The sequence below is a fragment of the Solea solea genome, chromosome 1 (genome assembly GCF_958295425.1).
Source record: "Solea solea chromosome 1, fSolSol10.1, whole genome shotgun sequence".
NCBI classification, from domain to species: Eukaryota; Metazoa; Chordata; class Actinopteri; order Pleuronectiformes; family Soleidae; genus Solea; species Solea solea.
The window spans coordinates 31,311,400-31,336,436 of NC_081134.1; the positions used below are offsets into that span (position 1 = coordinate 31,311,400).

The window sequence follows — 25,037 nt, forward strand, 5'->3', positions numbered from 1 at the left end:
TGGAGCCGAGCTGAGATCTCACTTTGCAGTAAATTAAACAAGAATAGACGTCAATGAGCTTCTACTTCTTGCTTGATTTATAAGCAAGTAAACATTTTTACTTGAGGAGTTTTTCTTTATTGCTAGTTGCTATTGTTTTTATATCATTTTTAACATTTGACGCCGCTGAACCTCCAGTCGCAAGTGGAAGACGACGTCCAGAACACTTTATTTTGATAGTCCATCATTGACTAATGCACTAAAGTGGAAAATATCTGAAAACAGGAGATGTATGTTGATTAGAGTCAAATGTAAAGATTCAATGAATAAAATGCAAAAACAGCTTTCTACAGCTTTTTATTAGAACATCCAAAATGGAAAAAAACCAAAAAACTTTACATAATCCATCACTGACAAAAAAAACCGACATGTTTTATTTTTATTATTTTGGAGATGCAGAGATAGAGGAGTGAAAAAGCCGAGTCATCACACACTCAAGTGGACTGAGGAGGGTTTTTTTTTACGTAGAAGCTGGAAAAAGCGACAGATGTGAAGACGGAACACTCTGAGGTTTCTGATCGTGTTCCTTCGTGTGTGCGTGTACTCATGTGTCCCTGTTCTGGTCCTGTTCACTGCGTGAGGCAGCGCTCGTGTTTTCATGTCCATCCACACGCACGTGTGCGTGGTATAGCGTGTTTATTTCTTACGGTAGTCATCTGCGTACGCTCTGTGATCGCCCTGCTCTGGGTTCTGGTCTCCATAGAGCCTCAGAATGTCCTGCAGCGAGGGCATTCCCTGTGGCATGGACTGGTAGGACATGTGAGGCTCCTCCTGGCCGCTCTGATAGGGCTCGGCCTCGTACTGATCCTGCTCCTGCTGCTGCTCTGGGTGATGCTGGCTCTCTTCCGCCCCCTGGTTGTGGTCGTCGTCAGCGTGATGCTCCGGCTGGGCCTCGGCACGGCCCTGCTCCGGCTCGTAGCGACGCAGGCGGCAGTCTCTGTCGTACTCAGGGTCGCAGTCCAGGTTGGCGGGCTCCAGGACTCCGTTGCGCGAGCCGTCACTGTTTAGGTGGGGCTCGTAGGCCTCGGCGGGGTACGGGAGGTGGCGGTGACCGCCGGCACGGGGCTCGCTGGGCTTCACGGGGTAGCACTCGCGGTCGTAGCCGACGAAGCAGTCATAGCCCTCTCTGGTTTTGCCCGGGGGGCCCAGAGGGTGGCGCTCCTCTTGCGCAGGCTCCTCATAACTTGGGCTGGAAAAGTGAAACTGCTGCCTCGCGCTGGTTGGACCGCGGCGGTGCATTGCAGCCGCCGCCTCGCGCATCGCAGAGAAAGGATCGTTGGGGTTCGACTCCGGAGCGGCTTCCATACGTGGAGCGTACGGGTCGGTCGCTTGAGCCTGGGACATGAATCGGCGCATCATGGCGTACGGGTCGTTGGCGGGAGGTGACGGTGGAGCGCTGGCCTGGTGGTACATAGCGTACGGGTCGTTTGCTCTGTTGGCCTGAGCGTAAGCGTCTCTGAACATGGCGTAGGGGTCGCTGTTGTGCTCAGCAGCAGCAGCGGGAGGAGGAGCAGCGCGGATGGCGGCCGCCTCGTCCGCCTCGTCGCGCGAGTACGACTCTGGGGGCGTGGCGAATCTGGTGGCGGTGAGAGGGTTACAGCCTTCCTCGTAGAGAGGGTTGCAGGATCCGGGTCCAGCGGGGGCAGGAGGGTTAGGAGCACGAGGAGCCTGGAGGAGGCAGAGAAAAAAAAACACCTTCAGCATAGATTTACAGGGTTTTACACACACTCCCAAACTGCTCAGTCACTCAAACATCATTTTAAAAACAGAGTTTTTGCAATTCTCTGAAAGGAGAACTTGAAAAAGTAAATCGTATGTTCATCACATCACGCTTGGATTGATGTGACGCTCTTATACTTTGGCGTAGATCAGTTTGTTGCTTCGCCGTCTGGTCCCACGTATGTTGACGAGGGATGTGTCGTTCGCGAACGAGCCGGCTCTGAGAGACGATTCTTTTGAGCGAACGAGAAAAGCCGACTACCGTCTGAGAAGAGCCGACTCTTCTACCAGATCGAGGGGCGAGACTTTATTTTGATGGACACACCATGCGGGCAATGACATGCGAGGACAGACTAGGATCATACCATTATGTAAATATACTGTACCACAGTATAGTGGTACAGAACAGGTTCATACAGAATATTGTACTTTATTGCTTCCTTTAAATTTATTTAAGCATGGAAAGCACTTTTGGGGGCAACATGGGGTTGTTTTTGACTGTGCTATATAAATACATTTGACTCAAATCTGGTTCTTACCACCAGAGAAGCAGCGTAGGCGCAGTGTGGATCCCGGAGCGGGTCACAGTTTGGATACTGCATGTAGAGACCGGATGGAGCTTTCTGCACCAGCTTGGGTTTGCAGGACGGGTCTTTCTTGGGGTCGCAGCCGAGGTGCGCGTACGACGGCAGGGGACCAGCAGAGGGCACTTGTCCATACGCGGCCTTCACGTGATACTGCAGACACTCCACGTCATCTGCGGCGCAGATCCTCAGCAGCTCGGCTTTCTGTTCCTGAAAGTGAGAAAAGACGGAGGACGATGACTTTTTTTTGGCGTGACCCAATTTACAAGAGAAATTCATAAGATAAATCATGATTTAGAGAAGATTTCTGTCATTTTCTTTCCAACCATTTCTGGCTATTTTTATTAAAAAATATGTAAACAAGGAATGGCTGATTTACTGCATTATGTATTTTAAAGGCACTAAATCCATTTTATCTTTTATATACATGTCTTCCCAAACCTCAGGTTTGAGACCCCGAAAGTTAAAAAAATAAAAAATAAATAAACATTCTAGAACCAACATTTGGATTTTATGTAAAATCTCTGATTTTTTTTAAATGGCAGTGAAAATAAAACTATGTCTTATCTCAATTTTTTAACACATTACTGTTCTTTCGAAACTAAAATCTAAGTGAAAATTCTTCAGAAACCACTTTATTATTTTTATTTGTAACCATAATATAGGGCTGAAATGGGAATAACATTACATATTATTGTAAAACAAAACAAAAGAATATATGTTTTGGATAAATTTGTTAAAAAAAAAAAAATTGTTATACTCTCTGGGACCCACCTGCAATACTATCAAGGCCCACCAGGGGGCCCACGCTGTTTTTAAACTGTTCAGATCAAAGTCTGTTTCTTTACTCATTATGAGTCAAGCAGAAAGTTGCTGTAGCTTCTCTAGAACTACCACAAGGGGGCACTAAAAACCTTCAAACCCTGGAAACACAGTGTGTGATTGGTTTACCTTAGAGAGGAAAGGTGTTGCAGACGGAGCGTAGTAGTAGTAGCCGGACTGTGGGTCTTTAGCCGGAGCGGCAGAGCGGACGTACTGAGGGGCCGGAGCCTTGACTGGAGCCGGAGCCGCAGCGGCGGCGGGAAGAACCAGCGGCATGTAGGGACTCTTCCCCTGCATCAGAGCCGCGTACAGGCAGTACGTGTCCTTGGTGGGGTCGCAGGTTTTCACCGGTGCGGGTTTGGGTGGTTCAGGCTTTGACTTGGGTCTGCTGGTGTAGGAGGCCACACAGTTGGGGTCGTCAGAGTCGGCGCAGGACTTGTAGACGTCGCCCAGGTGGCGCAGGTAAGCCTTGTAGGAGCGGCGGCCCTCGGCGCGGTTCTTGTTCTGGAGGTAGGCCAAGTAGATCCGGTCCATCTCATGAACCTGAGAGAGAAGAAGAAGAAGCAGGAGGGGTTAGGATAGAGCCATGGTGGCTCAGTGGTAGGGCGAGTTGTCTTTTAACGGGAAAGTTGTGGGTTCAATTCCGGGCTCTGGTAGTCGATGTGTGTCCTTGAGCAAAGACACTTAACCCCATGTTGTGTATGCGTGTGAATGGGTGAAAACTGTAGTGTAAAGCAGCTCATCAAGACTAGAAAAGCTCTATATAAATACAGACTATAATACCAACTCTTCTTCTTCTGATTTTACTTTGTAGTAACGAGTAACAAAGAGAGTTAGACGAAATGTAGTGGATTAAAATGTGGCGCCCTCTCTCTCTCTTTCTCTGAATTGTACTGCGATTGGTTAAAATCTCCCATCAGGAGTTTTTAGGGATTATCCCCAAAACTGAATATGGAGTCAAGAAATGTGATTATTTTGACATTTAAATGCAATCTAAACTGATAACTTGACACAACTGTTATATATCTACTCCCGGTCTCTCTCTTCTACGGACCTCTCCCCCCCTTTCTGTCCCCATCCTCTCCTCTGTCCCGCATTTTTCCTTTCACCACAACCTGTCTTGGCAGATGCTGCACATCTTTGAGTCTGGTTCTGTCTGAGATTTCTTCTTCTGTTAAAAGGGAGTATCTTCTCTCCACTGATGCCTAGAGCCTTGAGATGTAGGTGACAGGGACCAATCTATACCAGAGTTAGCTGAATAGCTAATTTGCATCCGTGGTCAAGTTAATGTATGTTGTGATTTGGCGCTATACACATAAAATAAAATTGAATGAATCAGTGTGTGTTTTTTTACTCACTGCCTCCTGGTTGCCGTTGTCTGTGAAGAACTTGTACCAGTTCCAGAAGTCAGAATGCTGCTTGTACCAGCTGATGTTCCTGCGGTGACGGATCAGCTTCCTCTGCTCGGCCGCAGCAGATGATTTCTCCTGGATACTTTGCCCCGCTGACGGCAGGAGAGAGAAAACTCAAAGACTCTGCTTCCTCCAAACTTACTCACACAAGTCATCAAAAGCAAAGTGAGATAAGACCTTGTCCAGTGACAAGGTTATATCTCCAGGTGCGTCATTACGGCTTTAGGTTAACATTAATTATCGATCGCACAGTGATGTGATTAAGTGCTGAAGCAGGAGAGGTGCGCGGGGGAGCAATCTGGGTGTTCCTCCTAAATCAAAATGACCTTTAATAATAGACTCATTTTTCAACAACTTTCAGGGTCTTTCACCTCTGAAAAAACAGAAAACACCAGTGAGAACGAGCACACAAGTCTGGCAGAGTAAGAAAAGTACTCCCAAAAAATCTGTATTAGGACTGCAACTAATGATGATTCGGGATTAATTGATTAGTAGCTTGGTTTCAAACCCTGAAATCTTTGTTACACAGAGAAAAACAACTAGAAAATACTGAAATTGAAAGAAGCTGAGTATTGAAAGTATTGAAAAAAAAGCCTTCAAACTTACTTAACTTAACTTACTGAGGGCACCAGTATGTGCAGTGCCGACTTTAGCGAACACAATAAATAATGAATAAATAGATTGAAGAAATTTAAGGTCCATTCACATTGTGTTGTCTTGCTTTTGTTTTTGTGGTCATTTTTAATCAATCCCAGTTATTCTGATCAGGGTTAATCCCGACATAAAACTTTATTGTGATATTGTATATGTTATATATGTATATGCTTAGGTTTAAAAACATTAAAAAGCAAATAAACAACAATATATTTACCATCTCGTTTGGTCTTTTTCCCGATTGGTCCAGCAGACGCGAAAACTGCAGCGAAAAAGAAGAAGTCGTCGTTGAAAACACTTTCTCCACCTGGTCTCACTTTGCTAATTGCGTCCTGATTGAACAACACACACACATGATGATGATAATAATAATAACATGACATCAAACCTGAGGCACTCACACACAGGTCATTATTCATTAAACTGCTGTAATTGGCTGAACCCGAGGCGCCGGCGACTGCAGCGCTTTGTAGATTTTTTACAGGAGAACCTGTAACATTAAACTCACGCTGTGTTTTACCAAAGAGCTGTGTGTGCATTTACTGTTAGTCTCTTTCTCTATGTGTGTGTGTGTGTGTGTATACTGTGTATATATATATATATATATATATATATATATATATATATATATATATTTAGTGTTTTGACCCCATGCTGCTGAAGGTAAGAGCGGACAGAGCTCTGCTGCCGCTTTCTTTCATCTCCACAGGGAAAAGGTGTTAATGCCTCACAGGAGGAGGAAGAAGAGGAAGAGGAAGAGGAGAGAGGAACTGAAGACGGCTTTAAACGTGACATCCGGGGGGGGGGATAATTCAGGGTTGCACAGCACGTGTCATAATATTCTGACGGAGAGCGATGTGGCGTCTAAGGTCACAAAAGTTGGAAAGTGAAAATATTTAATGAGGAATTAAAGAAAACACTTCTTAGTGGGAACATCTCACAAGAGCTGGAGCTTAAATAAACAACTCAGTAAGATATGTTCATTTCTTTGACTGATGGTAAGTCAATGCAGGGACTGTGAATTAAATATGAGATTGTAACTGGGAAGAGGAAGAAATATTTTGATTTCAACTTGTAAATGTATATTTAATGTGTTACTTAAAACCTAACACAACTGACAAACCCAAACATAACCAAACTCCCTGCTTTTTTTCATCATTTATTTCTTTTCTTGCTTGTTTTGCCATGTTTTGCTTTTAATTAGGGCCCCGAGCATCCAGTATAGTGACAACCTACTAATTGATTGTTTTTCTGGCTATAAGTTGGGGATGCTATTTTCCTTATTAATGTTATTTTTCCCTTCTTCCCCGATCACATAAATATTACTTGGTAGCTTAAATGTGCACAAAAACTCACAAAACTTTGCCCAAAATGGACAAACCAGGCAGTTAAAATACAAATGATGCATATGAGTCAAATTATACAAAAAAAAACAAATGCTATAAGATTAATAAAAGGATCATTGTAAAAAAAAAAATGTTTTCTTAGTTTCTTAGTTTTCAAAATCCATGAAAATGAGACAGTGAAAATTCATTCATTTTTCCAGTGAAATTACTGTGTTTGTAGTTTGTTTAAGAGCAGAAAAATATATGTATATCATTATTTCTTTTAAAATATTCAACTTTTTCCCTATTGAAAATGAATGGAGACAGACTCTGGACTAAATCTGCCTCACACGGATCAATTTCATATTATAAAGCTTGTGTTGTGTGTCGTTTATCTCTTCTTGTCACGTCACATGATCTGTCTACGTCCTCTGTTTACTGTATGTTTGTATGTTTAAATGGAAGCATAAAAAGAAGAATAGTTAAACGAGTAGAGGAGAAGTGAAGGGTGATGGAGTGATGATGATGATGAGGAGGAGGAGTGTAAATGATGCTGCCTCAGTATCCGCTGTATTGTTTTTTTTACGAGCCTGTAAAAAAAGTGTGTGGCACATCTGGAAACAGAAGCAAGAGGAGCTTTTAAAGGGGCAGAGCAGGAGGTTGATGCTGACAGGCCATAATATTTTACAGGAGCAGCAATGATGAAAGGGAAAGAGAATAAAAATCTGTTCTCTTTGAACCATCAGAAGGACGGACAGTAAAGTTTTTTTTAAAGACGAGGAGATGATGAGACACGTCCTGTGTGAATCATGATGAGTGGAAACAGGTGCCGCTGTCAAATATGTAGTGTAGATGATTATATGTATATATACTGTATATATATATATATACACATATATACATACATACATAACAGCACAGTGGGATTATGACGTATATGTGAAGCTCAGGTGAGTTATAACCACACTAAGTGTTGAATGAGTCCATGTCCATGAACTGGTGAAGGTTTAGAACACGTTCAAACTCTGCAGTTAAAACCTCAGTCTGACGCTAATAAGACCTTCAGAGAAGAGAAATGTGTTCTCCTGCAGGAGAAGGTTTGAGGAGGTGAGTAAAGTAACAACATATATATATATATATATATATATATATATATATATATATATATATATAATACTGATATATGTATAAAAACAACAGGCGAGCTGCTATAAACCAGCGTGACTCAGCTTTTTACTCCACAACTTTGATTTGAGAGATTCACTGAGTTTAGATGAGATATAGAGACATAATAAGATAAGATACAACGATACAACACAATAAGATAAGGGATAAATGAGAATTTATGATTAAATATTATAAGCAAGATAAATAAGATAAGATAAGGTGAGTAAGATAAGATGTGGCTTATGATGATGACGATCTTTTCATACACAAATATTTTATTAAGATCTGAGGGGTTCATTAAAAATGTAACATAAGCTCTATAACTTACAACTTTACAAACCCAAAACAACTCACTGTTATTGAAACCGTTCTGTGGAGCTTTGAAGGAAAACATTTAAAAAATAGTAACAACTTTCTTCACAGTTTTTAAGTCACATTTGTGATACTTAAGTAATTCTCATTTCATACTTCTATGGCTTTACCCTTGAGGAGAAACATAAACCTTCTTTAAATATGGCAGGTTGTACTCAATTCCCTTGTAAGTTGCTTTGGATAAAAGCGTCTGTTAATGACATGTAATGTAATATATTTTATTTTTACTCCATCAAAGTGGCAATAAGCCAGCTTTAAAAATATAGCGTTATATTACTTGTTTCCCCTTTTTTCCATCGCAGTAAACAGAATATTTTAAGGTTTTTCACTAATTTATGGACAGTTTTCCCACTATTTCCAGTCAATTTAAACACTAAATGAATCATATATTCCTTAAATGAATCAGCTTAATCTCTACTTTGGCCCATTTTGTGCTTAACATTACACAATTAAACACTACTTTCCCAGCTGGTGATGACATGTCCGTGTTTACACAGTTTATTGACAGATCATTGACAAACTGACCTCATCTCCTCTGAGATAATGACATGTGTCATGCACTCACCGGGCAGCAGCAGCATCACAGCCAGAGCGGCGGTGATGAAGACAGCGGGGAAACTGGTTCTCCTTCCTCCAGCCATGACGTCTCACACCTTCTCCTCCGTCCCTGCAAACACCAAAGACACAGAAATGAGTCGTTTTCTTCTCACCTCATCTTCTCAGAGGTGGAGCATGTATTAAAACGGCTCAGTAGAGCAAACAGAAAAGACACAAACCTGGTAAATTATGGTTAGAAACTAATTAAATTTGCACTCCTGAAACCTCAGGGTGGAGCTGGTGTTCATCAGCAGCGCTGCAGAAGTGACCCCTGCAGCTCTGAAGGTGAACGTTTTAAACAAACATGTCGCCACACCTCCAGCTCCAGCTGCTTTGTCATTGTAAACCAGAACCAGCTGTTTTGCTGCCAAACTTGACTTCAACCTGAATTTGAATCCACAGGTAAGAAAGAAAAAAAAAACACAACCACTGTTTGTGTTGTTTTGGCCTGCTCTCACCTGTGGTTATCTCCTCCTCGGCTGCCTGCAGATCCAGATGTGGTCTCCAGAGAAGATGACCACCTGTGGGCCTCAAACACTAAGTGTTTGTTTGTTTTTGTGTGAAAGACTTCCTGCAGCACAGCACGTTGCTCCTGTTGCGGCCTCCTCCTTCTGACAAGACTGCACCGGTGAAGGGATCCCACAAGGTTTTAAACCGGGCCCCTTTCATCTCTGACGCACAACCCAGCAAGCGTTCATTAAAGCAGCGCACACAGCGACCACCTGAGGGGGTGAAGAGTCTGATTGGCTGCGACTTTACTGAAACTCTGGACCAATCGTTGGCATCGTAATTAGGAACAGGAAGAGTGAGAAAGAAAGGGTGGGTTTGGAGGAAAACATTGGAGACGTGGAGAAGTCTTTTTCTTTTACTGTAAAAAACACAATCTTTGGATGTTCTTAAAAGTCTCTAGCTTTAATGACGCAGGTAAAAAGAAAACTTATTCTAAATGCCGTTAAGTCCTCAGCGCTGCATGAGTTTGTAAAAAAGTATTTTTACTCTGTTTTTAACCGTCTCCCTTTTTATTAATTATCTATTAACTATTTTGGTTGAACAGATGCCTCCAAAAAACATGTGTGAGTCTGTGTGAACATGTCACGAGGACAAATCTTCTTTAGGTTATGAGGAGATTTTTGCTACTATTTCAAAAGTGGCCTTTTCCAGGATTAAGACCTGGTTTTAGGGTGAGGGATAAAGCCAATTTAGTGTCCTTAAAATCCTTAGCCTAATAGCATAATTGCCTAAGTCATTTTTTTGGTAATTGTTTTATCTGCCTAACTTCACTCTCCTACCAATGCTGCATCACCCTGCCTTATTCCCTATGTCCTACGTCCTAAGTCCACATCTAAAAAGTGAGAGCTCAGAACGTGGACGGTGTTTACAGATGCAGCAGTGACTCTGGAGAGTGAGTGAAATAATGACAAACGCAGGGGGAATAATGAAAACCTGAGGGAGTGATGGTGGTGAAGCCTAGGTGCCACATAAGCACTTTCCACTGAGCTGTGCTGAGCTACGGGGCCAAAACCACAGCTCCTGTGTTTCAGCCTACTTAGGACACAGCTGGTCCACACATGAGGAATCCGATAATCTACAGTTTCCTCCTCGTTTTTAACTGTGTTCAGACATGCCAGCCTCGTAACACACACACACACACACACTGACAACCAGGTTTAGTGTCTCTGAAAAAGTCATTTACTGGAGCTGAAACTGTGGATACATCTGATATTCAAGAGATATTTTTAAAGCAGAGCTATGCAGAATCTTTCCTCTGGATTTAATAGCTTTCGGAGTCATTGTCTCCACTGCCCCCTACTGCCGACCCTGGGGTCTCGCGAGGAACACACATTGCTTCACTTACTTACACGCCATAGCTAGGTTGTTTTAGACATAGAAGTGGATAAAACTGTTAGAGGAAGCAAGGAAGCTTTTCTCTACCTGCTTTTTTTCCACCCAAATGGAGAGAATTGAAAAACACAGAAGCACGCCAAACAGACGTGACCGGCATGGACATGACTCCACGGCTCATGTTCACCGGCTGTGTTGAAAAAAAACAAATGCACATGGACGAAAGAGGGGAGCGTCAGTGGTAGACGATGGATGCATAGACGTTTACGGTGGTGTGGTAAACACATGTATTCTGAAACTGTAGGGGGAGCTCCATAGTGAAAAAGGCTAAAATTAAAAGCGACAGAACTTTGCTTTAAACATGCAACTTTTTCTTCTGTGAGTTTGAGGAGCTTGAAAATACCCGTGCACATACCGTAAAACTTGGGGACTTTCAGAAACCATGTTCACAGTTTGGTGCGAGTCTGACCTTGCTCCCAACTCCTTCCACAGAGTTCTTGCTATGAACAAACTTTTTTTTTTTTTAATCCTTTTAAAAAGGTGGACATTTTTGAAAAAGGCAAACACTTTCTTGCTCTTTTGTCTTTGACACCTACACATGCAGCTGCTCCACGTGGGCTGGAATTAAACCAAAAACTATAAAGAAAAATAAGAGTCCGAGGACTTTTTCCTGAATTTACGGTTTCTTGTTTTTTTGGTTTTTTTTTTGCAGCCTCCTTCCTGTCCCGGCCGAGCATGTCCGTGGTCATGTTAACACTGTATCTCGTATGTAATTATGTTTTTAAACAGGTGTTTCGCGGAGCCAGCAAACCTACAATCCAGCGGCGAGCAGATTCAAACACGACGGCGGTCAAAACCATACTCATAATTTTCTCTACGGCAGGAATGTGAGGGATTCTCAGAATTCACAGACACCTGGTTCACCACTATTCTGTAAAAACAAAAAAGGCTTTATTTCAGAATGTTTTTAGGGGGGGGGGTGTGACATGTAGGAGGAGGAGCTGTACAAAATAAGAGAGGCCGATAAAGAGAGGGTACAGTCAGAAAAAGCCCATTTTCACTGTTTCTCTATATACACAAATCACACAGGTGTTCAGGTTACTGCAGGTCGTCGTCGTCGAAAAGATCCTCAAAGTCTGAGGAGAGAGAGAAAAGGAGACAGGGTTAGAATTAGTCCAGCTGTTTCCAAAAAAACTCCCACATTCTCAGCTAAAAACATTTTTCAAACCTTTCTGATAGAATCTCCTGAATCTGGTAAACGCTTTGAAGAAATCATATCGGCAACAACTCGGCAAACAAAGCCAGACTGTTTTTAAATTCGATTTTGGACATTTAACGTTAGGCTTTAGGACTTTGAAGCTTTGTTTTGAGAAGAATTAGTGAGGGACCTTTATTAGTCCCACAACTTAGAAATGTACAAGTGGAAAATGTAATAGAAATAAAGTATAAATGGTGACTTTCATAGTCACAAATTTAAAGCAGGACACTGTCTGAAGAGAAGAGAATCTATTACTAAAATCTCCATTTGCAGCCGCACAAAATGGCTGCTTTTACTGTAGATTTTTTATAAGAAAAAAGATTTTAAGAATCTTCTTTAACTGACACGACTCATATCGAAAAAGAACTGATGCATTAAATCAAGAGGAATAATGGACAGCTGAATCAATGATGAAATTAATGTGATCAGTAATTAACATTGATCACATCTGGTGATCAATGTTAATGATTTTCTAACGTGGAGTGATTTTTGTTTGTGGTCACCACTTATTTAAAGATCTGGCTCTAGAGAGGCGTGTTCATGTAAATGTGGTCATTTTGACGCACACTCTGGTCATGTGACGCGCTTGATTTTACAATAATCGGAGTATAATCCTTTATTAGTATGAAGGAGGATTGACTTGTCTTCACGAGTCAGGACGTGATGACACTGGAGCATAAATACTGCAACCGAGCCACAAAAAAACAGCAACGATTGTCGTACCCTGGGTGGGTTTGGTCACGTCAATGGACTCTGTGTACGGAGCGTTGCTTACTACGTCGGCTAAAATATAAACCAGCTCCTTAACTTCCTGTCTCTTGTTTAGATCGTTAGCTGCAGCTCTAAATACAACATCGTCAGAACACGGCCCCGAAAGTTGTTTTGCATTGCAGTAGCTTTGTTTGCAAAAACAAACACTGGAGATATTCAAAATTGAAGGTTGGGAACTTAAATATAGTTTAGAAAATAATATACTCTAGCATCTTTGGCTAAAACAATCAGATTTGATGCAAATACTGTGTAGAATATCAATACCCTCGTGCACGGATGATTTCTAGAAAATATTTAACAACTGAAGCTACACATTTGAGCCCAAATACATCATAAAAGTCAACTAAGCTTTTGACAATATAATGAGATAGATATTTGGTCTGTGGTAACTACTAAATCAAAATGTCTTACAGGCACCATTTCCAGTAAATTCTCAATAATTACCATAAAGTCTGATAAATTCCTGGAATTTTCCAACGATGCAAACATCAATCTTTAGAAATCATGAGTATGAAGTACGAAGTCAATTTTCCTTTATATGTCGGGTGTTTGTTAAAACAGAATGAGAGTCAGATTCGTGTTAGGTTGAGTCAATATTCTCTCAGATTGTTCGGGTTCATACAGACAAAAGTGGCCTCCGAGCCTCACTCTAGATCCCACACATACAGAATTCCCAGAAAGTCAGTTTCAGCTGTGCCAACAGCCTACATTATTTAAAGCAGGGACTGTCACTGTGTGGGTTTTAAAGCAGCTGACTGGCGAGGCGTCCCGCAGGGTCTCAGTCTCACAGCGGCAATAAACTCACTTTACCGTCTTCTCCTCCTCTTTTGCTTCTCATTCCGCTCTTTTTAACAATCAGCTCTTTTCTTTCTGGGTCGTGTGTGTGCTGCTGAGGCTGAATTGTTTTGCCCGCAGTGAACGCTGCTGCAAGATATAAAACACATTAGCTCGGTGCTTTTGTGTGTGTGTGTGTGTGTGTGTGTGTGTGTGTGTGTGTGTGTGTGTGTGTGTGTGTTCCAGCACATTAACCGGTGTTTAACAGGGGAACGGCTGGATTTTTGCGGGTTAATTTGAGCAGTTGTGTCGATGTGGTTAAAGTAATAATAATAATAATAATAATCTGCTTACACTTACGCTCCAGTTTCCACGCAGCTTGTGGGTAATCTGGTTTCTGCCCTTCATCCTTTCACACTACTGAACCAATATTGGATTACTTCTGAATTTACACTAGTTCACGTGCATGATGGAATAATCACGTTTCTCCAACAAATCTTGCGTTTGTACGTTTCCCGGGGGTTTAATTAAAGATGTTAATTAAAGCTCCTGTGTGTAACTTCTGTCAGAAAACACCGCTCGTGTCTCTACAACCCCAGACTCAACCCACGACTCAGGTCAGGCTGTAGAACTTTCTGAAAGGACGTATCTAGGTACATACTCAATGTTTCAGAGAACAGAGGTCAATTCCTAAACTTAAAGTTTACTTACAACACTAGTTTCACCTCACTCATGTTTCAGAGAACCAGGGTTAAGGCCCTGGTAAACTTCCACACACACCATGCACATGACGTGAATTGCATTATCTGCTCAGCAAGCAGAAAAAACATTTTAACAACAGAAGAAGTAGTCGCCAAGGTAACAGCGCAATGAATCCGAAAGATGAGAGGCTGGCGGAGAAGGTGAGGCGGTACCCTGCCCGACGGGCCTTTCAGCTGTGAGCTGCTCAAACCAGACGTGTCTGAGGGAGTTGCGACGCTGGGGGAAGAAGCTGCGGTGGAGGAAAAACCTCAGCCAAAAGGAACTCCATCCTCTGGAAAGAAGAGGAAGAGATCGGCCTCCGACACACTCCTCATGCGGCTCAAGGACATATAGAGCACTGGACAGATGCACGGGGAGGCTAAAAAAACAGAGAGCGCCTCCTATGCTATTATAACGCTTTTATATTCTTACATTTGGCGTAAAGTCAGAGACCGCTCTTCTTCTAGTAGTGCCCTTCTCGTTCCCATTGCACAATGAAGCTCTCCGCTCATCGGAAGTGCACGTCGGAAGTATACCACAGGCTTTAATTTCTTAACCAAATCAACATTTGTAACGGTATCTCACTAGCTCACGCATGTTTCAAAGAACTGGGGTAAATTCCTAACCTAAAGCTCCATTTGAAAAATCATTTCATCTCACCCATTTTTTTCAGAGAACCAAGGTTTTATTTCTTTACTTATCAGCATAGCTAGTATCCTTCCACGTGTCCTCCATCAGTCGTGATGTAAAAACGCCATCACTTTGCGTCTCCACAGACACAAAACCAAACCAACAAGTAGCAACCGAGAAAAACAAAACAGAGAGACGCAACCATTCTTCTTATTTTTAAAAACTCTGGTGTGGAGTTAGAAGTTTACGAACACAGGAAAAGTTGTAATTAAACAGATATGATCCTTAAAAACAGGATTACTTTGTTGGCAGTATGGTTCACGCTTTGTCATTTTGATTTCTTTTTTTCTCCCCCCTCCAATTATTCTCAGTCATGGTACAAATCAAGAACTTGTGAAGCTGTTTTCACACCAGATTAACATGTCCAATCAAGCGAGATTTATGTTTCAATAAAAGCCTGTTTATTTTTGTTCCGCTGAACTCTGCAACACACAACACACTCTCACACACATTTATGCTGACATTAATAAGGAACAGATGAGTGAAGTGCTGACATACCATAGAAAAGTGTCAACATAAAAAAGCAGTTGTGAACAGATCAGCCGTGGGAAAGAACCAGTGGACTGTGGGTGTGTGGGTGTGAACGTAAGAGAGCATTACCATTAAAAAAGTCAGAGTGAACTGCTTTTTCATTGGCTGCCAGGTCCATCAGCAGACCACTGCTGCCCCCTGCCTGTAAACACACAACAATACAAGTACTGAGAACTGAACACATGCACAATGATACTGTCAGTAAAAACAATCTGCAGCAGAAGCGATTAATTAATTGAAACAAAGATAATCATGGACTATTTTTGGCTCCATCTTACTACTAAAAGTGTCTAAGTCCCTCACTTACTTCAACACAAAACATTTTGAGGAGGTAACCACGCATTCTTTAATACTGTAAAAAGCTTTAATCACAATTTCTTCGAAATTTCTCTCTCTCTAATCTAACACAATTAAATGCTAAACTAAATAGGGCTTATCAAACTAAAATGTAACTAATGCCACACACTTATGTCTCCACCTCAAGAGTGATTTTCATAATACGGAAATACAACTAACAATTATTTTAATAATTGATTCACCTGTCAATTATTTGATCAATTATTCTATGATGTTTGGTCCATATAATATCAGTAAATGTTGAACAATGTTGCTCAAGTGTTTCCCAAACCCCCCGAAAAGATGATGTCTTTAAATGTTTAGTTTTGTTGCTTTGAAGTAAAGACTGTCAGAGTCTGAGTGGCAGTGATGATAATTCGTACAACTGTGCTTTCCATGAAATGTAAACACAAAACATCGATTAAAAAAGACAACGTTAAACGTATTTAAACTATTTCTTCCCACTCCAGAGCGGCTATAAATGCACTCTTTTACAGAATATTATTAGCATCGCATCCGCGTTTACTCCTGGCGTTAGCGCGCTAGTTAGCTTTGGCACGAACTACGACTGATAATAATGTCGTTATTTATTTCTGAACTCACTTCGTCCAGATCCACATACGGACCCGCTCCTTCCGGAAACATCTCATCCACTGCAGGTTTCATCTTATTTGATTTTTTTGCTTCAGTTTCCCAAAGACGTTACGGCTTTAAAGCTTCGTTGCGACCTGGGCTAGCTTATCGTAAACAAAACAGACGTGTGTCCGACACCGAACTGTGTCCGACTGTCGCTGCTAGCGTTGTGTGCAATAGGTCCGCTCTTTTACAGAGTGAGTTCCTAAATAAATGTGGATATTACAGTATATCCACTAATCCAATAATATATAATACACTTATATTAATAGGTATTTTATTTTACTTAAATGTTAAAAGTATCATGTGATATTATTTCAGTCAATTAGTTGCACGGACTTTTGAGCAATTTGAATAAATGTAGTTGTTACAAAAAAGCTAGCTAACAGAGATATGTCAATAAATATTAGTGTAAGAATTTAAATGATTATTTATGAGTATACCGTTCGTAAAAAGTGTAAAACAGCATAATAATAGTCTGGTTCTCTTGATTTCCACATGTAGAGACATTTTGACATTTTAAACAATGAGTCACTAACGTATTCTACAAATTTGTTTTTTATATTAAATACTTTTGGGTTACTTAGTACAGAACTTCTTATAATTTAAAATTACAATGACTTGAGGCATGACGGTTATACAGTTTAATAGAAATCCTTACATATTTGAAACGTTTTTTGTTTCATATTACAGTACATGAATATGTCATACAGTATAATTATTATTCTTCTACTTTCCTCCTTCCTAATACCTCTGGATTCTGTATGCTACAACAATAAACAGTGTTAGAAAAAACTTATTTAAATGCCTGAAAAGTTTATTTATTTAGTTTATTTTCCTGCTATACTAATACTTTTAACGTTCTGTTAAACTAAGTAATACATGCATTATTTTATTATTGGAATGTAAAAGATCCTTTTCTTCACTTTTGGCCTCTTCTGATTTATCTGCACCCTCTTCAGTGTTCGTGTCCCTGGTTGCTCTCATATCCCAGCGTGTTTCCGATGGGCTGGTGGGCAAAGAAAGTGCGTGCCATCTGGTTTATCTGGTTGTAGGCACCGATGGATCTGAAGTATTCGATGTAGTTCCAGAAGTCAGAGGTGGAGTAAGGCCAGTAGGGCATAGCTGCTGGTTCGTCGTATGGCACTGCCGAAGCAAATCAAGACCGAGAAACAAGTTAAAGGTTGAATCCACACCGGAGCAATCGCTATGTTATAAAAAGCAAACCATTATTTATCATTTAAAGGTGCTAAATGCAAGAAATACTAAGACATAAAATGACCATGATGTGTCATCAGAGATTGAGGAAACATGGTAAACTGCAGCAAACTGTTGTTTTTTTATTGTGTTTTGGTTTCTTTTGCGGTTCGTAACACAGGACGCTAGCAAAGACGCGCAGAGAGCAGCTAGCTGCTAGCTGCTAAGTGCCATAAACATTGAACAGTAACAGACCTAAAAAGCAACTTTTGTTTGTGCATAATTAACGTCAATAGTGTTTTTAAGTCTGTTATTGTCACTGTGTTGTCACTTCACCTGTTGCTAACATGTGAAAATTAACCAAATAAAAATCAAGGTTTTTTTTCTCAAAAAAAGACTGTGAGGGCAACACTGAGGCAGATTTTACGTCTGAAAATTTGAGGCAAAAATAATGTGGAAATAATGGGGAAATTGCAGTTATTCTCTTAGCTTAATGGTGAGTAAGTTGGGAATACTGTTAACAATAATATGAAGAAAAATAAGAAGGCACAGCGCCTCTTGTTAACCCGTTTAGCAAAAAACAAACCTGAAAAATAAAACAGATGGTGGGACAAAATGTGTAACTTGAACCACACTCTGTTTTAAACACTAAAGGTCACTGCTATACATTCTTTGTGGACTAATCCACTACAGAACAATCGCTGTATTACATAAGAAGAGCTGAATTGTCATTTAATGAAGGCGTATGGTTATTTAGACATAAGTCTTGGTTCCCTAAAAGCTGCGTCAAGTTCAGATTCATAATAGTTCAGTCCTTCCATTGTTGGTTCCTCGGAATTCTTTACATAACCTTCACACAACGTGCAGATGAAAAGACAAAAAGAACCCGTTTCTACTCTCAGGAGAGAGAGAGTGAGTGACCACACCTTTACAACAAAGCACCGAAAGAACGTAACTGTTCTTTATGTTCAGTTTCACACTGTAGTTCAGAGTTTTGTAGTGTAACTACCCCTTAACCCCCTTTTTTCAGGTGCATCCAGTCTCTATTAGTATCTAGTAATTCAATCTTCACATTTAAGGGTTAAGTATTGATTTCTACAAACACATGGGCAACCCATGGAAAAGAGGAAACTAATTGGGCTTGTATAATGGAGGGTTGCTGGTTCTAATCCAAGGAAGGGGGAAAGAGCAAGGGTGACATGTGACATCTAATTAAAAATCTCATCCACTCAAACAAAATTGAAATAAAATCATGATAAAATATAAGCATCAGTGAACACAAACAATATTAATTTTGCAATATTATACAGAATAATGGTTGAAAATATGAACTTAAAATAAAAAAAAGTGACACATGGATCTTGATTTTATATTTTTACACATTTGGCAAAAGCTTTTGTGAGGGACAATCACGAAAGATCTAGTCCAGTTAAGTTTAATTCTGCTTATTTATTACTAAGATTGAACTTCAAATGTTTCAACTCATAAATTAAGATTGGATATTCAAATAAAATAAATACGGCTCAGTGAAAGTTGAAGTTTAAGTTGAAGCTACACAGACGTGAAATGTGAGGCCTCGCTCGCTGTAGGTTTGTGTTCAGATTTTGTGGGAAAAGAAAAGGACCTGAAGGTTCACACACGGAGAGCAAATCTGATAAATAAGACCATGAAGAGGAGGAGGAGGAGGAGGAGGAGGAGGAGGAACATGTGGGTGAGGAATGTTGCAGCGAGCAGAGGTTTCTTTGTGTCTTTCTTTGCTTTCAGACATAGTGATACTTTTTGTGTTTACCAGAGACAGAAGGAAATAAAGCTGCAAATCTCCAAAATTATTTACTGATTCGTCAAACGAACGAACAGAACTTTCCCCTGGTTTTATTTAAGTTTTAATTCTGCATTTCACTCGTTTCTATTATGCTCCAGAACTCTTTTAACCCCTTTTATTTTAAGGCAATGAAGTTTTATTTTTTTATTTATTTATAGAGGCACTTTTGGTAAGAAAGAAATTAAAGGTTTATGAAGAAGAGGTAAAAGAAGTTAGAATAAATAGAATATATTAGCACAGGTAAGTAAGTAAATAAGTATATTAATTTATCAATCAATAATAAATAAGTTAATAGGAAAGGAAATAGAATTGGGTTTAAAAATATAAATGTAAAATGAATGCAAGATGATTTAAACAAGAATATCTTAAAGGTGTTTAAGATGTTAAATGTAAGGTTTTAAAAGTAGTAGTTTAGTTAAATATGTCAAATAAATGTATTTATTTTGTTGATTTTATGACCTCTTTGTTGGATTTGTTGGTTGTAAAGCCCTTTGTGCTCCATCATTTTAAATATTAAGATTATTATCCACATACAGGAGGTTTTTGCTTCTTTGTAATTTATTTTGTATAAACTATACAACGACATGTGTTTTTATGGTAAAGATGAATGCTGATGAATATTTCTGTGTACATTACCTCCTTCTGGGATGACTCTGGCCTCTGTGAGGAAGACGGAAGAGAGAAAAACAAATTAACATTCCATGGCTTTCCATGTACAAAGACAGGATTCAGGTCCTGGAAAAAGTGAAAAACCCAGAGGGGCGAAAGGGAAACCGTCTCCCTCCTGAAATATTACTGCTGACCATTCAAACACAAACACACAAACACACACAGTCTTCTTTGTACACGTGTAGAAGCATCAGTGTCACATCTTTTTTAAAATAAAACATCTGCACATACACGTATCAAACCCTCTTCTTATCACGTTTTCACTGTAATCAATGAATCAGTGCAAGTGTAGTTCAAACCACTAAATCGAGACAGTTATTTTTTTAAGTATCAAAGAATCTCACCTGAGAAGTGACACACGATGAGGCAGAGGACGAACCCGGTGCACGCCAACAGCTTCATCTTGTCCTGAACAGCAAACGACAACAAACATGCACGTGTTGAAGAAGACTTTTGTTTTGTTGCATTTAAAGTGTTAAATTGTGCTGATGTAAATTTACCTGTAAGTAGTTTTGTGAAGCTGGTGCAGAGAAGAGCTGCTGTTCTGTTCCTCTGCTGGTCCAGTGTGGTCTGTGGTCTGTGTGTGTGCGTGTTCTCTGCTGCCCCCAATACCCCCCCCCCCCCCCCCCCCCCGACACCCCAAACACACACACACACACAGGTTGGCTCAACTACCCATTTAAGGACTCGCATTGACTTCCGTTAATTTGGACAGCCCAAACCAAGCGTTATCCATTAAATTAATCTAATCCAATTCCTTAGAAATGAGGTTCTGCCTCATCAGGACCAGGTTCTGTTCTCCATGGGGACTTCTGGTCCCAACAAGGTCAGTGTTTATGCCAGAAAAAAGGAAAAGAAATACAAGACAACACACACACACACTGTGGGATAAATTAAATAAATGAACAACAGCTGCTGAATAAAAACATCTTTAATAAACTGAGAACTAAAAAAAAGTCATATTAAAAGCATCAGGCAGCTGATTATACATTCAAAAATGAAAATTAATCTTAATTTTTTTTTTCTCTTTATGGAAATAATATTCTGACAGTAATATGACTGGCAGACATACAGAGGATATACGGATACAAAAGTTAGGATATAATACAATATTATAATTTTTTGTTCCCATAACACCAATTTTACTGATTGTTTTCCCCTAAAATGCAATAATAAAAATAATAATAATAATAATTATAATAATAATAAAAGTAAAAACTCATGTGAGCACAGTTTCGGTGTCTAGTCGTCTTTGCAGCCCATCTGATCCGTGGCCTTCATCCTTGAGAGGTCGATGCCCTCTTTGATGAGGATGTTTTTGGCGTGTGTCAGAGTCTGTTGAGGCAGGAAACGCGAGCGGCTGAGGACCCAGGCAAACTCAACGTGGAATATACGCAGGATGTCGGTGCAGGAGTAGACCACGGACACGCTGGTGTAGTCCGTGGTCAGGATCCAGTACGTCCCGTAGGGAGAAACTGGGAGTAAAATGAAAAAGAAAAAGAGAGAAGAAAGTGATCATTCTAATACGATTTATCACATTTCATAATGTGTTTTAATTGATTTGCGATATTTTATCAGTTCAACAGAACACGTGAGTTAGAAATGAATCGCGCCGATGTAACGCCAAATATTTCTTTTGGGGTCTGTTTTTACGAGACTTTTTTCGTGGTCCGTACACCTTTAAAATGCTCCATAACTGTACACTTTTAAAAGACAATTATTGCTAAATCAAAACAGCAAAACAGAAAATAACCAGCATAACAAACATGTCATGTAAGGTCATATCTAACATAAATGCAAGTGTCGTCTGCATATGGTGTGACACATCAGCAGCAAACCCTACACTCTTTAATTCTTTCGAGGGAAAATAAGGACATGAGCTTTTACGCAGATGCATGAGGACAAGAAGAAATACCGATGCAGCGATTTAAGACAGGCGGACTCATTGTCGAAGGACATTACAAATAAAATGAGGCGGTTGTGTCATGTATCAGACGATCGTACTGTCATCCATGAGGTATGTGCACTCTTTCACCAGGATGACCTCAGATCATGTGAGTGAAGCTAGAAAAATTTAATAAAAATATCTCCTATGCCTTTGTCAGCCCACAGGATTTGATATTTGAATGATTAAAACAGTTAAACGTATTTAAAAACCTTTTAACTGGCCTTTGACACTCAGGTTAAAATTATACATAAGGGTTTTGGCTTAATTTATATTTAATTTGCATCTTGGTATAGGACCAATTTTATTAAAAAAAGGTGTTTACTTCTGGCATAGACACCTCTGGGTTATTTTTAGATATAAGAGAATATCGTGTTATATATGTTATTTTGTCTGATGTATTGGGGCAAAGGTTCTAGGAGAAGTGCAAAAAGAAGTGGAGACCAGGCGCTGATGGGCATAAATGACTTTGATACTGTTAATCATTAATGCACTAAAACCAAATTTGAGTAAAACTCTATAAAAGGTACTTCCAGCTGCATCACAATTATAGCCTCCATTTTATGTTGTTTAATGTGTTCTTTGCCACTATTTTCTAACATATTTAAATGGGTGAAGAGGAGAAATGTCGTATCACACCAAACCAGGAGACAATGACAGATAAAAAAAAAAATAGGCTAAAAAGCAAAGAAGTTTTCTTACAAAATGAGAAGCTGACTCCAAGTTGGGCAGGTTCTCTGATGTCGGGGACAATCGCTGTCCCCTCGATCGGTCTCATTTTGCCCTTACTGAAACAGACAAAGAAAGAAAAACACCATCCACGTGTTCACGTGTACATGTCTACAGTTACATGACTTCGGTGGCCACGCCTACAACACTTGTATAAGCTGTTTTTTTGTCACGTGGAAATTCCACCCTTGACACATTTGACTCCACTCCAAGTTGTGTGCTATATGATTTTTTTTAAATATTAATGCTATTTACTTTGATGAAAACATGTTTTATATCTTTGCTTTTGGCAAAGGTTACCTCACTGTTTTGAAGCTGCCGTGCACTATTTTGATTTTATACATACATACATACGTACAAATACAGGATGTACCGTACACTGCAAAAACAACCCTACTATTTTCTTGTTTAAAAACATATTTGCTAGTCTGGAATACTTAAAACAAGGGGAAAAACTTGGCCAAAATGTAAGAAAGTTGTGGTTTTCACAAGCAAAGAAATTCTTCCTTTTCTTGATTAATCTGATTTTATGAGTTTACAGCTCTGAATTTTTCATATTTGCACTCACACACTAATCAGTGATAGGGAATTTTACATTTTGATTTTAACAGGGGTGGGAATCACAATACGATTAGCGATATACACTTGCGCCACGATACCAATAATATCCCAATACGACAATTCTGTGATCATCAATTTTTTGTGAGACAATCATATACATTGCGAAATCTGTCTAAGTAAAGAAAACAAAACATAAACGTGAAAAGTTAAAAGTGAAGAATTAAAAACTCCCTCTTCTTCTTGTTTACTTTAAATTAAATCTATATTTTGTCCCACCCCTCATCCTCAATACACACCAGAAGTGAAAATGTGCGTAACTTAAGAATATTTTTCTTTTTAGGTAAATAAAATAAAAACAAGACATTATTTTATCGTACTCACTAGAACTCGCGGTTCAGGACCTGGATGGTTCCGTCCTCCCTCAGGGCGTAGTTTGCTTCGATACACTTTCCTCTTTCAAAGGAGGCCGGAAGCTTCTCAATCTCATACCAGCGACCCAAATACTGTAAACACAGAAAACACACGTACATCAGTGCTGTGTGTGTGTTTGTGTCAGTTCACTGTGTGTGTGGGTGTGTGTGTTTACCTGTGGCAGGTTAAAGTTGGGCTGTACTTTGGGAGTGGGACACGGACCCCAGCGATAAGTCTGTGCCGACACCAGAGGAACCAGCAGCAGGAGGAGGAGATACAGGGTGGCCATTTTCCCTTCAAAATTACATTTTAAAAATTTGTATATACAGTAGCATGTACCAAATATGGACAGTACCACAGTGTAACTACACTTATAATGCTACAACGTCAGTAGTTTAGTCCTGTACCCACAATATTACTCTTTTTACTGTTGATTTAATTTTATTGTAATGGAGCTTGTAAAACAAAACAAAAAACTGGTGTGCCAATTTATGGAGATAAATACACAACTTTGACATTATGTAAATTCTTGTTTACCAGGAACCAACCATTAAAAAATAGTTATATGATATATATTTGTTGATTTGGATTAACTGTGGTTTTTGTATCTGCGAGCAGTTCCATGTAACTCTGTGCTGAATAATCTCAAAAATCATTGTCGGACGCTGCATTCCTGACATTATTTACATTTCATCTTGTATTGTTCCTTTAGAAATGTAAACATAGCATATAAAAAAAGCATATAAAAAAATACATATATGTATATATATATATATATACATATATATGTATATACATGTATATAAATATACATGTATATATATACACATGTAAACATTTTTCACCTTTAGTCTCTTCTTCACAAGTCACACACTCATGTTACCACACCTGCTCTGCTGGTTTCACGTAACACTTACACAGCACCCACGTACAGACCAGCTACAAGTGTTTTTCAAACAATTACACCAAGAAAAAGCCGTTTAGCTTTAAAGACACACATGCCAGTTAGGATAAAAGACTCATTTATCTGAATAAAAATGTACATTTCAAAAACCTCAGACGATGAATCCACATGGAAAAACAGGTTAATTAATCAGAGAATGATTCTCTCACCTGCTGCTGTTTAGTCATAATAATAATAAAAGTATAATAAAAGTATGTCTCACCTCAGGTGTATGGAGGGTAGAAAGTGCCTGGTGTTGAGTCTGAAGCTGCAGCTCAGTGTGTGTGTGTGAAAAGCTGGAAACTGACTGACTGGCAGTTTGTATTGCATTGTGTTTTTGCTGAGTCATTGCAAGAGCATGACACCAGGCGACTCATTATCACGTAATTGTCATCATGTGCATACACACACACTTATTCATTCAGGTTCTGACAGTACTTACTTAGTGCACACTTTTATTTATTTATTTACTACTTCATCGTCAGAAGAACAA

General features: G+C 39.8%; 4 protein-coding genes across 6 annotated transcripts in view; all 4 read right to left on the reverse strand.

Moving 5' to 3' along the window:
* Positions 1-319: 319 nt before the first annotated feature.
* Positions 320-10,526, reverse strand: and1 (actinodin1). 2 transcript variants are annotated; one of them, XM_058639500.1, is made up of 7 exons: positions 9,150-10,526; positions 8,660-8,761; positions 5,448-5,492; positions 4,523-4,668; positions 3,294-3,707; positions 2,298-2,552; positions 320-1,707 (listed from the first exon to the last, which is right to left on the reverse strand). In XM_058639500.1, exons 2-7 carry the CDS (start codon positions 8,733-8,735, stop codon positions 676-678), a joined length of 1,968 nt encoding a protein of 655 aa, XP_058495483.1. In that variant the 5' UTR covers positions 8,736-8,761; positions 9,150-10,526; the 3' UTR covers positions 320-675. The 2 variants fall into 2 exon arrangements, with proteins under 2 accessions (XP_058495483.1, XP_058495491.1); XM_058639508.1 differs by lacking the exon at positions 9,150-10,526 and adding an exon at positions 8,871-9,095.
* A 936-nt stretch (positions 10,527-11,462) lies between these two features.
* cops9 (COP9 signalosome subunit 9) lies at positions 11,463-16,434 on the reverse strand. The gene is made up of 3 exons (XM_058639522.1): positions 16,238-16,434; positions 15,368-15,440; positions 11,463-11,669 (listed from the first exon to the last, which is right to left on the reverse strand). The coding sequence occupies exons 1-3, from the start codon at positions 16,298-16,300 to the stop codon at positions 11,632-11,634; spliced, it is 174 nt and encodes a 57-aa protein (XP_058495505.1). The 5' UTR covers positions 16,301-16,434; the 3' UTR covers positions 11,463-11,631.
* A 462-nt stretch (positions 16,435-16,896) lies between these two features.
* otos (otospiralin) lies at positions 16,897-20,539 on the reverse strand. The gene is made up of 4 exons (XM_058646985.1): positions 20,456-20,539; positions 20,300-20,363; positions 19,923-19,946; positions 16,897-17,413 (listed from the first exon to the last, which is right to left on the reverse strand). The coding sequence occupies exons 2-4, from the start codon at positions 20,355-20,357 to the stop codon at positions 17,226-17,228; spliced, it is 270 nt and encodes an 89-aa protein (XP_058502968.1). The 5' UTR covers positions 20,358-20,363; positions 20,456-20,539; the 3' UTR covers positions 16,897-17,225.
* Positions 20,540-20,868: 329 nt separating this feature from the next.
* The window catches only part of apodb (apolipoprotein Db), a 313,363-nt gene continuing 309,194 nt past the window's right edge, over positions 20,869-25,037 (reverse strand). The window contains exons 2-6 of one of the 2 annotated variants that reach the window (XM_058646973.1): positions 24,768-24,822; positions 23,777-23,895; positions 23,572-23,693; positions 22,603-22,688; positions 20,869-21,430 (exon numbers count right to left, since the gene is read on the reverse strand). In XM_058646973.1, the coding sequence (XP_058502956.1) occupies positions 21,198-21,430; positions 22,603-22,688; positions 23,572-23,693; positions 23,777-23,890 (555 nt within the window). In that variant the 5' untranslated portion in view covers positions 23,891-23,895; positions 24,768-24,822 and the 3' untranslated portion in view covers positions 20,869-21,197. Of the gene's footprint in view, positions 21,431-22,602; positions 22,689-23,571; positions 23,694-23,776; positions 23,896-24,767; positions 24,834-25,037 lie in introns of both variants that reach the window. The other variant, XM_058646965.1, reaches the window with a different exon arrangement.

Excerpts from the sequence above, each read along its gene's own strand:
- cops9 (XM_058639522.1), bottom strand. The coding sequence starts at position 16,300 with ATGAAACCTGCAGTGGATGAGATGTTTCCGGAAGGAGCGGGTCCGTAT. Across the intron at positions 15,441-16,237 it reads CGTATGTGGATCTGGACGAA|GCAGGGGGCAGCAGTGGTCT; the intron begins GTGAGTTCAGAA and ends GTGTGTTTACAG. Across the intron at positions 11,670-15,367 it reads TCACTCTGACTTTTTTAATG|ACTTTGAGGATCTTTTCGAC; the intron begins GTAATGCTCTCT and ends CTCTCTCCTCAG.
- otos (XM_058646985.1), bottom strand. The coding sequence starts at position 20,357 with ATGAAGCTGTTGGCGTGCACCGGGTTCGTCCTCTGCCTCATCGTGTGT. Across the intron at positions 19,947-20,299 it reads CATCGTGTGTCACTTCTCAG|AGGCCAGAGTCATCCCAGAA; the intron begins GTGAGATTCTTT and ends TCTTCCTCACAG. Across the intron at positions 17,414-19,922 it reads CAGAGTCATCCCAGAAGGAG|TGCCATACGACGAACCAGCA; the intron begins GTAATGTACACA and ends TTGCTTCGGCAG.
- and1 (XM_058639500.1), bottom strand. The coding sequence starts at position 8,735 with ATGGCTGGAGGAAGGAGAACCAGTTTCCCCGCTGTCTTCATCACCGCC. Across the intron at positions 2,553-3,293 it reads CAACACCTTTCCTCTCTAAG|GAACAGAAAGCCGAGCTGCT; the intron begins GTAAACCAATCA and ends TCTCACTTTCAG. Across the intron at positions 1,708-2,297 it reads CCTACGCTGCTTCTCTGGTG|GCTCCTCGTGCTCCTAACCC; the intron begins GTAAGAACCAGA and ends TGCCTCCTCCAG.